Source organism: Phocoena sinus, chromosome 6, assembly GCF_008692025.1.
Source record: "Phocoena sinus isolate mPhoSin1 chromosome 6, mPhoSin1.pri, whole genome shotgun sequence".
NCBI lineage: Eukaryota > Metazoa > Chordata > Mammalia > Artiodactyla > Phocoenidae > Phocoena > Phocoena sinus.
The window spans coordinates 7,373,773-7,388,202 of NC_045768.1; the positions used below are offsets into that span (position 1 = coordinate 7,373,773).

At 42.5% G+C, this 14,430-nt stretch overlaps 1 protein-coding gene across 4 annotated transcripts in view; it reads right to left on the reverse strand.

Annotated features, from left to right (window-relative positions):
- Window positions 1-5,592: 5,592 nt before the first annotated feature.
- The window catches only part of GLE1 (GLE1 RNA export mediator), a 44,804-nt gene continuing 35,966 nt past the window's right edge, over window positions 5,593-14,430 (reverse strand). Inside the window, exons 10-16 of one of the 4 annotated variants that reach the window (XM_032635594.1) lie at window positions 13,866-14,008; window positions 13,571-13,761; window positions 12,936-13,065; window positions 12,058-12,162; window positions 8,826-8,908; window positions 7,969-8,032; window positions 5,593-6,784 (exon numbers count right to left, since the gene is read on the reverse strand). In XM_032635594.1, the coding sequence (XP_032491485.1) occupies window positions 6,716-6,784; window positions 7,969-8,032; window positions 8,826-8,908; window positions 12,058-12,162; window positions 12,936-13,065; window positions 13,571-13,761; window positions 13,866-14,008 (785 nt within the window). In that variant the 3' untranslated portion in view covers window positions 5,593-6,715. The remainder of the gene's footprint in view (window positions 6,785-7,968; window positions 8,033-8,825; window positions 8,909-12,057; window positions 12,163-12,935; window positions 13,066-13,570; window positions 13,762-13,865; window positions 14,009-14,430) is intronic. The other 3 variants (XM_032635596.1, XR_004350439.1, XM_032635595.1) reach the window with 3 other exon arrangements.

Sequence of the window (14,430 nt, forward strand, 5' to 3'; positions counted from 1 at the left end):
CCTGCATTGAAGGTGGATTCTTAACCACTGGACCACCAGGGAAGTCCAGCAAAACCTGTTTAGAGTCAACTTTCCATCCCTGCTACAGGTTGATGGCTTCAAGGTCACCTTTGGCATCACCATCCTGTTTTCATGGTTGTAGGTTCTAGAGCTTGAATGTGTCACCTCATCAGAATTGTAGGCCTGATTTTGTTGTTGTTGTTTGTTTTTAAGTGGGGGAGAGGATTCTCTTTTTTCTTAATATGTTTATTTATTTTTGTCTGTTTTGGGTCTTCATTGCTGTACACAGGCTTTTTTCTTTAGTTGCGGTGAGTGGGGGCTACTCTTCCTTGCGGTGCGCAGGCTTCTCATTGCGGTGGCTTCTCTTGTTGTGGAGCATGGGCTCTAGGCACACAGGCTTCAGTAGTTGTGGCACGTGGGCGCAGTAGTTGTGGCTCGCGGGCTCTAGAGCTCAGGCTCAGTAGTTGTGGCGCATGGGCTTAGTTGCTCCGCAGCATGTGGGATCTTCCCGGGCCAGGGCTCGAACCCGTGTCTCCTGCATTGGCAGGTGGATTCCCAACCACTGCGCCACCAGGGAAGTCCCAGCAAAACCTGTTTAGAGTCAACTTTCCACCCCTGCTACAGGTTGATGGCTTCAAGGTCACCTTTGGCATCACCGTCCTGTTTGCAGGGTTCTAGGTTCTAGAGCTTGAATTTGTCACCTCATCAGAATTGTAGGCCTGATTTTGTTGCTGTTGTTTGTTTTTCTTTTTAAGTGGGGAAGAGGATTATCTTTTAATTTTGAAATAATTTCAAATTTGTAAAAAATTACAAGAGTAATAGAAAGAAATCCCATACACCCTTCAACCAGATTCCCCAATTTGTTAACAATTGACCACATTTGCTCCATTATTCTGATGGTATATACTTACACATATACACACACGTGTAGATATTTTCCCCCTGAATCATTTGAGAATAAGTTGCAGACGTCATGCCCAGTCACCCCTAAGTACTTTAAGAACAAGTACTTTTATTCTTATAACCACAATACAGTGATCAAAGTCAGGAAATTAATGTTGACATAATACTGCTATCTAACATACAGACCTTATTCAAGTTTTGCTAATTGTCCCAACATCCTTTACAAGACAAACACACAGAATGATCTTTTTTTTCCTGGACCAGGTTCCAATCCAGCATCATGTACTACATTTAGTGTAAACATCCTGAAGGAGCTAAAAGAAAAATGTTTCTTGACTACATCATCTGTGTAGACTGATATTTAAAATAAATGGAGCCTGGCTGTGAACTAGATGATATTATAAATTCCTCTATAATGGGTGTTTCTGGAAATCCATCACACAGCTGGGAGACCATAGCTTTCATCTGGTTTCTGCAGGTCCACAGGACCTAATATCAGGGATTCATTAATGGCACAGAGAAAAGGGAAGTGAATGGCCAAGCCTGATAAGGCACCTGTGGGAAGCTCTGGAGCTCTTTTTCCCTGGCACTGAGATAGAAGACATTCAAACTTAATTACGTCACTGCTGTCACCACAGGAAGCTTGAGAGTGGGGGAAAGCTCCTAGCACGTGGGTGAGAAAACTCCAGAACAACTCCATTCTTCTATCCAAGGGATGTGTTGGGTTTCTCTCCCATTGGAACTTCCAATTCATCATCAAATTTGCTTTAAAATGATGTAGAACAGGATTTCCCTGGTGGCGCAGTGGTTGAGAATCCGCCTGTCAATGCAGGGGACACGGGTTCGAGCCCTGGTCTGAGAAGATCCCACATGCTGCGGAGCAACTAAGCCCATGCGCCACAACTACTGAGCCTGCGCTCTAGAGCCTGTGAGCCACAACTACTGAAGCCCATGCTCTGCAACAAGAGAAGCCACTGCAGTGAGAAGCCCACGCATGACAACAAAGAGTAGCCCCCCGTTCGTTGCAACTACAGAAAGCCCACGCGCATCAACAAAGACCCAACGCAGCCATAAATAAATAAATAAATAAATAAATGATGTAGGACCATGATAAGACAAAAATATGGGCACTCAGCCTAAGAAATGAGGTCAAACTTAAAAGGAGGCAAGCAGGCAAGTGAGCGCTTGAATTTAAAGGCAAATGCAGTCCTTGGTATTCTACTCTTAGAAATCTGACGCTACCATCCACCAGGAGTCACTGCTATCGGCCGACAATCTCTACCTCTGGAGGCAACGCTATCAGTGAGTATTGAAAACCTGGCCTCTGTGATGCTCTCCTTTCTTGGTTTACCATCAAGAACCCAATAGGAATACCAAGCTTTAAATGACACGTGCAAGACTGTTAAACATGTCTAGAGAAGGAAGATTCAAATATTGTAAGAGGTGTCTGTTATGGAGTGGTACAAATTCAAAGTGGAGGAGACCTTAGAGATCATCTTGTCCAGTGATTTTTTTTTATATTTCATTTTTGGCAGAACTTTCCCATATATAATGTTACAAAGAACTCCAATATATACAGCACATAAAGCAAAAATGCTGTGGCAGAGAGAATCCCAGCGTTCCATGCAGGCCCATTAAGTCCTATTAAAGGCTGTGCAAATGTGAGCTGCTTAACTCCAGTAAGAGGCACTGCTCACCTCCTGGTTCCACTTTCATAGTTATTAATAGAACAGCTTTCCAGCAGATGGCAGTAGTAGGAAGGGAAGCCTTTTAAAAATTTGCACAAAGCCTCCATATGCTGACTGACTATACAGCTGAGCCCCATCCACTCAACAACCAAGCACCCAGTGCTTCCCAAGTTGTTCCGTCATGATGCACAGAAAATGCCATTTGTAAAGCACAGGTAGAGAGAGGAAGTGCAAAGGGCCATGGGCCCCATGGGCTACAGAGATCAGTATGCTACGACACACAGCAGGGAAGCTCTGCCCTAAGGCACCGCTACTGAGCACAATTTGAAAACTACTCATCTGGTGACTGGTCCAATTCTTGTGTTTCACAGGTGGGGATACTGAGGTTCAGAGAGTGGATGACCCATTCAAGGTCACAAACCTAAAAGTGAATTGAAAATCTGAAAGATGCCACCAGAAAACTACTATAACTAATCGATGAATTTGGTAAGGTTGCAGGATACAAAACTAATGCACAGAAATCTCTGGCATTCCTATACACTAACAATGAAAGATCAGAAAGAGAAATTAAGGAAACAATCCTATTTACCATCACAACAAAAAGAATAAAATATCTAGGAATAAACCTACCTAAGGAGGCAAAAGGCCTGTACTCAGAAAACTATAAAACACTGATGAAAGAAATCAAAGATAACATAAACAGATGGAGACATATACCATGCTCCTGGATTAGAAGAATCAATATTGTGAAAATGACTATACTACCCAAAGCAATCTACAGGTTCAATGCAAATCCTATCAAATTACCAATGGCATTTTTCACAGAACTAGAACAAGAAATTTTACAATCTGTATGGAAACACAAAAGACCCTGAATAGCCAAAGCAATCTTAAGAAAGAAAAATGGAGCTGGAGGAATCAGGCTCTGACTTCAGACTATACTACAAAGCTACAGTAATCAAGACAATACAGTACTGGCACAAAAACAGAAATATAGATCAATGGAACAGGACAGAAAGCCCAGAGATAAACCCACGCACATATGGTCACCTTATCTTTGACAAAGGAGGCAAGAAAATACAATGGAAAAAAGACAGCCTCTTCAATAAGTGGTGCTGGGAAAAATGGACAGCTACATGTAAAAGAATGAAATTAGAACACTCCTTAACACCATACACAAAAATAAACTCAAAATGGATTAAAGACCTAAATGTAAAGGCCAGACGCTATAAAACTCTTAGAGGGAAACATAGGCAGAACACTCTATGACATACATCACAGCAAGATCCTTTCTGACCCACCTCCTAGAGAAATGGAAATAAAAATAAACAAATGGGACCTAATGAAACTTCAAAGCTTTTGCACAGCAAAGGAAAACATAAACAAGACGAAAAGACAACCCTCAGAATGGGAGAAAATGTTTTCAAATGAAGCAAATGACAAAGGATTAATCTCCAAAATTTACAAGCAGCTCGTGTAGCTCAATATCACAAAAACAAACAACCCAATCCAAAAATGGGCAGAAGACCTAAACAGACATTTCTCCAAAGACATACAGACTGCCAACAAACACATGAAAGGATGCTCAACATCACTAATCATCAGAGAAATGCAAATCAAAAAAACTACAATGAGATATCATCTCACACCAGACAGAATGGCCATCTCAAAAACTCTAGGAACAATAAATGCTGGAGAGGGTGTGGAGAAAAGGGAACCCTCCTGCACTGTTGGTGGGAATGTAAATTGATACAGCCACTATGGAGAACAGTATGGAGTTTCCTTAAAAAACTAAAATAGGGGCTTCCCTGGTGGCGCAGTGGTTGAGAGTCCGCCTGCCGATGCAGGGGACACGGGTTCGTGCCCTGGTCTAGGAGGATCCCACATGCCGCGGAACGGCTGGGCCCGTGAGCCATGGCTGCTGAGCCTGCGTGTCCAGAGCCTGTGCTCCGCAACGGGAGAGGCCACAACAGTGAGAGGCCCACGTACTGCAAAAAAAAAACCAAAAAAAACCTAAAATAGAACTACCATATGACCCAGCAATCCCACTACTGGGCATATACCCTGAGAAAACCATAATTTAAAAAGAGTCATGTACCACAATGTTCACTGCAACACTATTTACAAAAGCCAGGACATGGAAGCAAGCTAAATGTCCACCAACAGATGAATGGATAAAGAAGATGTAGCACATATATACAATGGAATATTACTCAGCCATAAAAAGGAAAAATACTGAGTTATTTGTAGTGAGGTGGATGGACCTAGAATCTGTCATACAGAGTAAAGTAAGTCAGAAAGAGAAAAACAAATACTGTATGCTAACACATATATATGGAATTTAAAAAAGCAGTACTGATGAACCTAGTGGTAGGGCAGGAATAAAGACGCAGACGTAGAGAATGGACTTGAGGGCACGGGGGGGGGGGAAGGGGAAGCTGGGATGAAGTAAGAGAGTAGCACTGACATATATACACTACCAAATGTGAAATGGATGGCTAGTGGGAAGCTGCTGCATAGCACAAGGAGATCAACTCGATGCTCTGTGATGACCTAGAGGGATGGGATAGGGAGGGCGGGAGGGAGGCTCAAGAGGGAGGGGATATGGGATATATGTATACATACAGCTGATTCACTTTACTGTACAGCAGAAACACAACATTGTAAAGCATTTATATTCCATTGAAGATGTGAAAAAAAAAAAAAGTGAATTGAACCCAAGTCTCTAGACTCCTTCCCCAGTGTTCATTCCATTGTGTCCACATCAAAAGACTTTAATTCTTTCCCATCTGGTAGATAAAACAGGGTCAGTTATTGGTACATAATTCCACAAAAGAAATGACAGAAAAAAACCAGTTTTCCCAAGGTGAAGGTCAAGAAGACAATAAAGAGAAAAACACACCACTCTATACCTAGACTCGGGCACCACCATGCCCCTTATGATTTACACAGCTCCAGGTACAGGAAGTTGATCATACTGAACAGACTAGATACCAGCAAGCGGTTTTTAAAAATCAAGCTTTATTACTTATCTTTTGGCACTACGGTCAATAATTCACAGAATGGGTCACTTCGAGCGACTCAAGATTACCAGAGAATCCTCCACAAGAAACACAACCCCACATACAACATTTACTACAGAGGAATAGATCCAAGAGAATGAGTCTTTCCATAAAGCAAATCTCAACTCTTATCTGTACAGCCAGACTCTGGATTTTTGTAGTGGCTTTAGTCAGGCAAATCTATCATCATTCATTACTCAGAACATGTAAAAAAATTGTAAGGCAGTTCTCAATTCTTCCCCAACATCTTTATTAAACCCCTGACTCATTGCTTATGGATGCTCAGCTCATGTACAATGTTGCAAGCTCCATCTCAGCCCATCTTAATTCATATTGAAAAACAAAGTTTGGTTCACGCATGCTGACTCATCCAGGAACCAAATTCCAAAGTAAGAGGACAAACAGTGCTTCCTGGTTCAATATAACATGTGTTAACAGTCCTAATCCCAGACACTAAGCTACCTCCGATGCAGTCTGGGACTGACTTAGCCCATGTCTACACCAGGCATTTCTTCTGAATTTATAATTACTTCACAAGCTGACTAAGGCAAAACAAACATAACCCAGTCCTGCATGTGAGGGTTTGGGCCTCATCTATTAACTGCTACTTTAAAGGTGACCTTGAGTCTTTGCTCCTCCTGGGAATTATACTGAATGGGGGCAGCATGCGGGGAGGGGCTGGGGTGTGGTGGTGGAGTGAAAGCCACTTCAGCTCAGAGTGAAATGGTCAAGGTATTAACCTACCTTCTGAAAGATACTAGAGACAAAGGAAATCAAGGGTGAGATCAAGTGCTAAACTCTTCTCATAATTTATTTTCAAATTTTTTGCAAAAATGAGAAAGGCCAATTCTGCTTACTCTGCCATGCGGACCCCTTTAAGGAGTCATCACATCTACTAAAGGACCTCTTAGATCTGTGACCCATGAAAATCTGCTCTCCTAGTGACAAGGTACAAGTACACAAAACACATATTGACATGACTTCTCCCAAATACAGCTGTCTTCAGTTGCTTTATTATTGTCCCTTTGCAACAAAATGGTGATGGTGGGCGATGGAGTAACATCAGGAACGCCAGAAGGAGGAAGTCAGAAAGCCCTTGGGGACAGGAATCTCCTTGTGCTGCAAACATTTCTGGTCAGGGAAAGACAAGGAAAACAGAATGACTCTCTGATAACACTGCTTCCAACACTTAAAGTTTGGAAGAAACTTTGAGGGACAGCAAGAGGAAGTAAGTCCTATGGATATAGTACATATATATATATACAATGGAATATTACTCAGCCATAAAAAACCCAAAATAATGCCATTTGCAGCAATGTGGATGGACCTAGAGACTGTCATACTGACTGAAGTAAGTCAGAGAAAGACAAATGTAATATCGCTTATATATGGAATCTAAAAAAAATAGTACCAATGAACTTCTTTACAAAACAGAAATAGAGTCACAGATGTAGAAAACAAACTTATAGTTACGGGGTGGGGGGAGGGATAAATTGGGTGATTGGGACTGACATATACACACTACTCCGTATAAAACAGATAACTAATAAGGACCTACTGTACAGCACAGGGAACTACTCAATACTCTGCAATGACGTACATGGGAAAAGAATCTAAAAGAGAGTGGATATATGTTTATGTATAACCGATTCACTGTGCTATACAGCAGAAACTAACATAACATTGTAAATCAACTATACTCCAATAAAAATTAATTGGAAAAAAAAAAAGGTTGTCTATAAGACTTCTCCTTCTGCATGAATTGCAGTGGAGGACAAATGCCAGGGTGTTGTTAATGTCTGTCCCACTTTCATCTCCCACAGCCTGGCCTCACCTTTCACTACTGCAATTTCCCCAACTGGGCTACTGGAAACTGGAAGTCAGTTGGCTGTCTTGGCAGACATACCAAAACGTAAAGTTTTTTGGCACTTGGAAAAAGGAGAGGAGTCTGGCTCAAACTGTAGTCTGTTTTCGTGGAGAAAAGTGACCACACATACCTGTTCCCTAGACCTGAGACTGAGAAAAGAACCTTGGCCAACATGCAAAAAGTGTATCAGTGAGATAAGATTCACTACATATATTTTATTCATCTCTTAGGAGAGCTTTTCCCCACGGGCAGTATGGACAATGACGCATAGGAAGACGATGAAATAGCAGCCCTTAAGGTGAAGAGGGGTGGATGGACAAAACAGTAGGGTTGGGAAAAATCAAGAGGAAGAGACCACAGTCAGAGTCTGGATGTGCAAGACATGTCAGACACAGGTACACTGGAGGCCGACAACAGTCTGGGATGTGCTGGTCTAAGGGCATCTTACCTCCAAGAACTGCTTGAGGCGTATGAAGGAACCCATCTGTCCTGAGCTGGTGATGGCTTCAATCCTACAGGGAGAGAAAGAAGACAGGTGAGTCACACCTATGACTCACACTTATCTTTTGGAGGAGTTAAGAGACCTGCTGATCTGGAGGAAGGGGCAGATCAAATGACTCACAGACATGTCTTCTAGACTGGATGCTGTCACTCTACTAAATGGTCTCAACATTTTTTTCTTTTCTTTTCTTTTTTCTTTTTTCACGCCCCTGCAGTGGAAGCATGGAGTCTTAACCACTGGACCACCAGGGAAGTCCCCTTATTTTTTTCAAATAAGTGGATAAAGGAAAAGAGAGCACTGTTCCTTTCCACGGTCTTTGTGATCAGGTGGGATGGGTGCTGCCAATGCCTTTCCCCACTTTGCAAGGCCTGTGAGTTGAGAGGAATGAGAGGGTCCTTTAAGGTTAAAGCCACAACAGAGCCAAGCAAACTGGCTGACCAATCAGTTTCACCAGCTGATTTACTGAGGGAGTTTTTGCCTCCTTGGTTTCATTCATGACTGCATGTAATCACCATCCCATATTTCTAAACTGGGTGAGTTTAGAAAAGAAGAGAGTTTAAAAAACGTCAGGTATCTGAATCCAAGATCTTCCTAATTTGTTTTTTTTATTTAGTCAACAATATTTAAGAGAGACTTCAGAAGTGTTTATTCAAATAACAAAGAAGAGATGGATGGGAGCAGATGTTACACTTAACACAGGTGCTTAACTGAGTCAGAAACAGCATGTAACAGCAGCCACGGTATCTGACGTCGTAAGTTTTCACCTACCAAATCCCCTGGTGTCTACTCAACAAGTCTAATACCTGGGGAAGTAGTCCTCTTTGATGAGAAGTATCATCTTCCAGAACTGGACCTGGTACTGCTTCATGAGGGCATTCCCACACACCTAGAGGGGAAGGTGGGCACTGTCAGAGCAGAGAATGAAAATTCACACTCATATGAGAGATCCATAAAGGACAATCAGACCTTTTCCTTTTGTGCCTATCAAGAATTTCAACCACAATGCCACTTAGCCAGCTAAGCAAGGGAATTAAAATCCAGCTTTCTTCTGAAGCATTTCTCATATACGGTAATACCTCCATTTAACCAGACTGCCAGGTAGCCAGGTGTTTCAGAAAACATGAATCAAACTTAATTTACTATTGATTCTATGGAACAGGATACAAAGCCCAGAGATAAATCCACGCACCTATGGTCAACTAATCTATGACAAAGGAGGCAAGGATATGCAATGGAGAAAAGACAGTCTCTTCAATAAGTGGTGCTGGGAAAACTGGACAGCTACATGTAAAAGAAGGAAATGAGAACACTCCCTAACACCATACACAAAAATAAACTCAAAATGGATTCAAGACCTAAATGTAAGACCAGACACTATAAAACTCTTAAAGGAAAACATAGGAAGAACACTCTTTGACATAAATCACAGCAAGATCTTTTTTGATCCACCTCCTAGAGTAACGGAAATAAAAACAAAAATAAACAAATGGGACCCAGTGAAACTTAAAAGCTTTTGCAAAGCAAACTACAAACAAGATGAAAAGACAACCCTCAGAATGGGAGAAAATATTTGCAAACGAATCAGCAGACAAAGGATTAATCTCCAAAGTATATAAAAAGCTCATGCAGCTCAATATTAAAAAAACAAACAACCCAATCCAAAAATGGGCAGAAGACCTAAATAGACATTTCTCCAAAGAAGACATGCAGATGGCCAAGAAGCACATGAAAAGCTGCTCAACATCACTAATTATTAGAGAAATGCAAATCAAAACTACAATGAGGTATCACCTCACAGCAATTAGAATGGGCATCATCAGAAAATCTACAAACAACAAATGCTGGAGAGGGTGTGAAGAAAAGGGAACCCTCTTGCACTGTTGGTGGGAATGTAAATTGATACAGCCATTGTGGAGAACAGTATGGAGGTTCCTTAAAAAACTAAAAATAGAATTACCATATGACCTAGCAATCCCACTACTGGGCATATACCCAGAGAAAACCATAATTCAAAAAGACACATGTGGGCTTCCCTGGTGGCGCAGTGGTTGAGAGTCAGCCTGCCAATGCAGGGGACACAGGTTCATGCTCCGGTCTGGGAAGATCCCACATGCTGCAGAGCAGCTAGGCCCGTGAGCCATGGCCGCTGAGCCTGTGCGTCCGGAGCCTGTGCTCCGCAATGGGAGAGGCCATAACAGTGAGAGGCCCACGTACGGGAAAAAAAAAAAAAAAAAAAGACACATGCAACCCAATGTTCATTGCAGCACTATTTACAATAGCCAGGTCATGGAAGCAACCTAAATGCCCATTGACAGATGAATGGATAAAGAAGATGTGGTACATATATACAATGGAATATTACTCAGCCATAAAAAGGAACGAAACTGGGTCATTTGTAGAGACGTGGATGGATCTAGAGACTGTCATACAGAGTGAAGTAAGGCAGAAAGAGAAAAACAGATATCGTATATTGACACATATATGTGGAATCTGGAAAAACGGTACAGGTGAACCTGTATGCAGGGCAGAAGTGGAGACACAGATACAGAGAACAAACATATGGACATCAAGGGGGGCAAGTGGCTGGGGGTGGTGGTGGTGGGATGAATTGGGAGATTGGGATTGACATATATACATTTATATGTATAAAAGGGATAACTAATAAGAACCTGCTGTATAAAAAATAGATAAAATAGGGCTTCCCTGGTGGCGCAGTGGTTGAGAGTCCGCCTGCCGATGCAGGGGACGCGGGTTCGTGCCCCGGTCTGGGAGGATCCCGCGTGCCGCGGAGCGGCTGGGCCCGTGGGCCATGGCCGCTGGGCCTGCGCGTCCGGAGCCTGTCCTCCGCGGCGGGAGAGGCCACAACGGTGAGAGGCCCGCGTAACGCATAAAAAAAAAAAAAAAAAAAAAAAAAAAAAAAAAAAAAAAATAGAAAAAATAAAATTCAAAAGAAACCAACCAAACAAAAAAACCCCTTAACTTACTATTGATTCTAAAGGTTTGACATACTTCCCATATTGTGACTTCAGGAGCTTTAAGGTGACTAGAAACTGTTAGCGTTATAGGCCAAATGGTCCCAGATTTGTTATGGCATGTGCCCCAAGCCTTTATTCTTTAAGAACTGTCTCCTTTCCACAGAAACCCTACCCTTTCCCTGTAGTGGGGTCCCTAATGGGCAGAGAGGACTATACGGAGCCTCCTAGACGACTGGTAATCTGTGACCCAAGCTGGTTAATCCTATTTTCTCTCCTGGGAATCAGCAATCACAATGGTGGGACATTAGTCCCATTACACTGGGTGACCACACTGAGGCTGAGGGATATAGCCCAGGATGGCATCTTCTCCACTACGCACAGAAAACTTCAGAAAGTTGGCTTATAGAGCAAGAAGGAGGCAACCTGCAGGAAGAGCAGACATGGAAGACACGTGGTCCCAGGGGGAGGCTGCGTTGGTACCTGGTGACATTCCAGTTCCTGGTTCCAGGCCCTGATGAGATTCAACCGCACATCCTACCCTTGATTCTGGAGTGAGTCACTTCTATATCCCTAAAACAAATTCCTTTTCACTTGTACTGGGATGTATAGTTTTCTGTTCTTTAGAACAAGAAGACAACCACACAGTGAAGGAAAGTACACTGGGAAGAAAAATCAAAAGCTAGCTTTGTCTTGGGGATCAGGAAAAAATTTATGATAGTGGACGCTAATGCTGTTCACCGTTAAGTCTCTATTTCTTTTTTATTTTAGCTCCTAAAATCCTTGTAATTTCCTAAGTGATAAAGGTAAAAGGAACATCTTTTGTTGTATATATATTTATGTATTTTTTAAATTTTTTGGCTATGCAGCATGTGGGATCTTAGTTCCCTGACCAGGGACTGAAACTGCGCCTTCGCAGTGAAAGCACGGAGTTGTAACCACTGGACTGCCAGGAAATGCCCATTAGTCTCTATCTCCATATTCCTTTCCCAGTCACGTCACACAGTGGCCCAAGGCTGCTTCAACCACTGGCTCTCTCTCGTGTGATAGCTGTATTACGTACCTCCAAGAAATCAAAGAGGAGGGTGGCTGTCACATCTGACAGGGGCTCCATGTTTAAGATCTGTGCCAACCAGCGCCAGCCATGATTTAAGCCATGAGGGTGAATCTGGGAGGAGAGAGTCGGTCACTGTTTAATCTCATTTTATGCAGAGATCTAAATTTCCACCATTATCAACCAGCCATTATCAACAGGACATGAACCCCCAGATCAGCTAACCTAAGCAGCTGCCACAGGGCAGAAACAACACAAGCCAAACAAACTCTGTTTTTAAATACTGCAGACACTGGTATCCACACATTCTTCACAGCATCCCTGCAACACAGGGCTGTCAGCTTCAGTTTCAGGGATTCCACAGTTACTCTCATAGACATTTTATTTATTATTCTTGGTATCTTTAGCACAGAACCTGGGACATAGCAGGTGCACAATAAGAACTTCTTGGATTCAATCAACCTATATTCCTTTCTCTTTAGGTTTCCAAGTCCATCAACTTCTCCAACCCTCTGATCTCCATTCCTTGAAAAAAGAACTGGGCTGGCAGGTCAAAGCCCTGGCCCCCAGCCGTGGCTCTGTCATTGACAAGTGTGTATCACTACAGCTTGCTAAGCCTCCGTCTGTCCATCTGTGAAGTAAAGGTATGTGACCTAGATGGCCTCTAAGGCACCAATTAGTCTCTGAACAAATGACTCTGATGATCCAAAAGTTTCCTAATAATCAACATCAACTTCTCTGAAGAGTACCTATGAAGCAGCAATAGTCTTTAACTTATCATGTGACTGGACTGCCTCTCTGAAAGGTCAGTATTTCCTGCAGGTAAGATACACTAACGTGGACTCTGGTCCAACCTCTCATTATCGATACTAAGCCGCTTCTACTACCTCTTGTCGGTTTCCGTACGGCCACCGGAGCTGGATGATGGCAGCATAGAGACGGATCATCCCGGACATGCGTTTTAGAAAGCTGTCTTGCTGTTCTACTCTGCAATCCATCACTTTGTAGCCAAGCATCCTATGTGGGAAGAAAATATTCAATGTGACAAGGCCAAAGTGAGGGTGACCAATTACTTTTTATGGCTAAAAGTAACTATATTATTACTACATTTAGCATTATTATTAATACATTTTTACATGCTACTCACATCTATTATCAAATCTGTGCATCATATAAACCCTGAGAGGTAAACTCCCAGGAGGTAATGGATATCATTACCCCCATTTACAAATCATGAAAATAATGTTTAAAGAGATTAAATGATTTCCCCATTTTTGCAAATCTATTAAAAGACAAAGCAGGGATAAAATTCTAAGACCCCTGGATTCTAAATCCAGTGTTCTAAAGCCATCCAGTTTGCAAGACAATAAGTCTTTCGAAGACAGTTTGAAAGATACTGTATTCTCTGATAGAATGTTCAAGGTACATAAGAGATGTTCTGAGGAGAGGAAACAAATCCCAGTTCTATTTCTATTTCATTCATCACTCTAGGGATAGTAAGTAAGGAGAAAAACAACTTCACCTCTGATAATCTTCCAAAGCCATTCCCTCTTTGAAAGCTGGATAGAAAGGAACAGAGTAAGGACACTTCTTGTGCAGATGAGCAAGGATGAGGTCCCCCACTCTGGGGTGGAGCTCCCAGATCCCGGATGCCACGACTGCGATGGGGAACGCTGCTTCATGATGGGAGGCCACTTCCTCCTCCCCTTGTTTCTGGGAGCACAGACAAGGGGTGATTTTAAGTTAATACTTGAGAAAGGTTTAAAGGTTGTGCACCAGCCTCTTCTTCCCATACCTTTGGCAACAAGGTTCCTCACCACAAATTTCTCTGCCAGTTTGTACTGGACAAAGTCCAGGCCCTGTGGGTTAAGTGTGACAGACACAGAGCGCCCACCAGACTGAACGGGTTTTCCAGAGAGTAAGCTGTGGATCTTGTCAAAGATCTCCTTCAGCTTTGAGCCTGGGTATGAAAGACAAAGTTAGCGAAAAGATACAACTGCAGTCAATCTATTTTTTTCATCACTGCAGTAACAAATCCTCTATACAAACCCAGCTGTGCAGCCCTACAGAAGGTCAACGCCTAAAGCCAAAATACAGATGCGGAAAAATGTATGACAATCAAATCCATGATGTGGGGGATGAGAAAGTACACAAAGCGCGGTACTATTTCGAAGGAATTCCTTATTTGCAGAGTCAACTAATTCTGAAACTGACACAGCCGAGAGATGAACAGCAGTATAGAAATAGGTGTTGAATTGTTACAGATGCCACGGGTGTGGCTGGTCCCTAGAGAAGTCATTTGCAACTCTAGGGAAAACCTTCTAAAGGATCTTCCCCAACTCACAGTGATTCCCCCCTTCTCTTCGACCTGCCTTCCTCTAT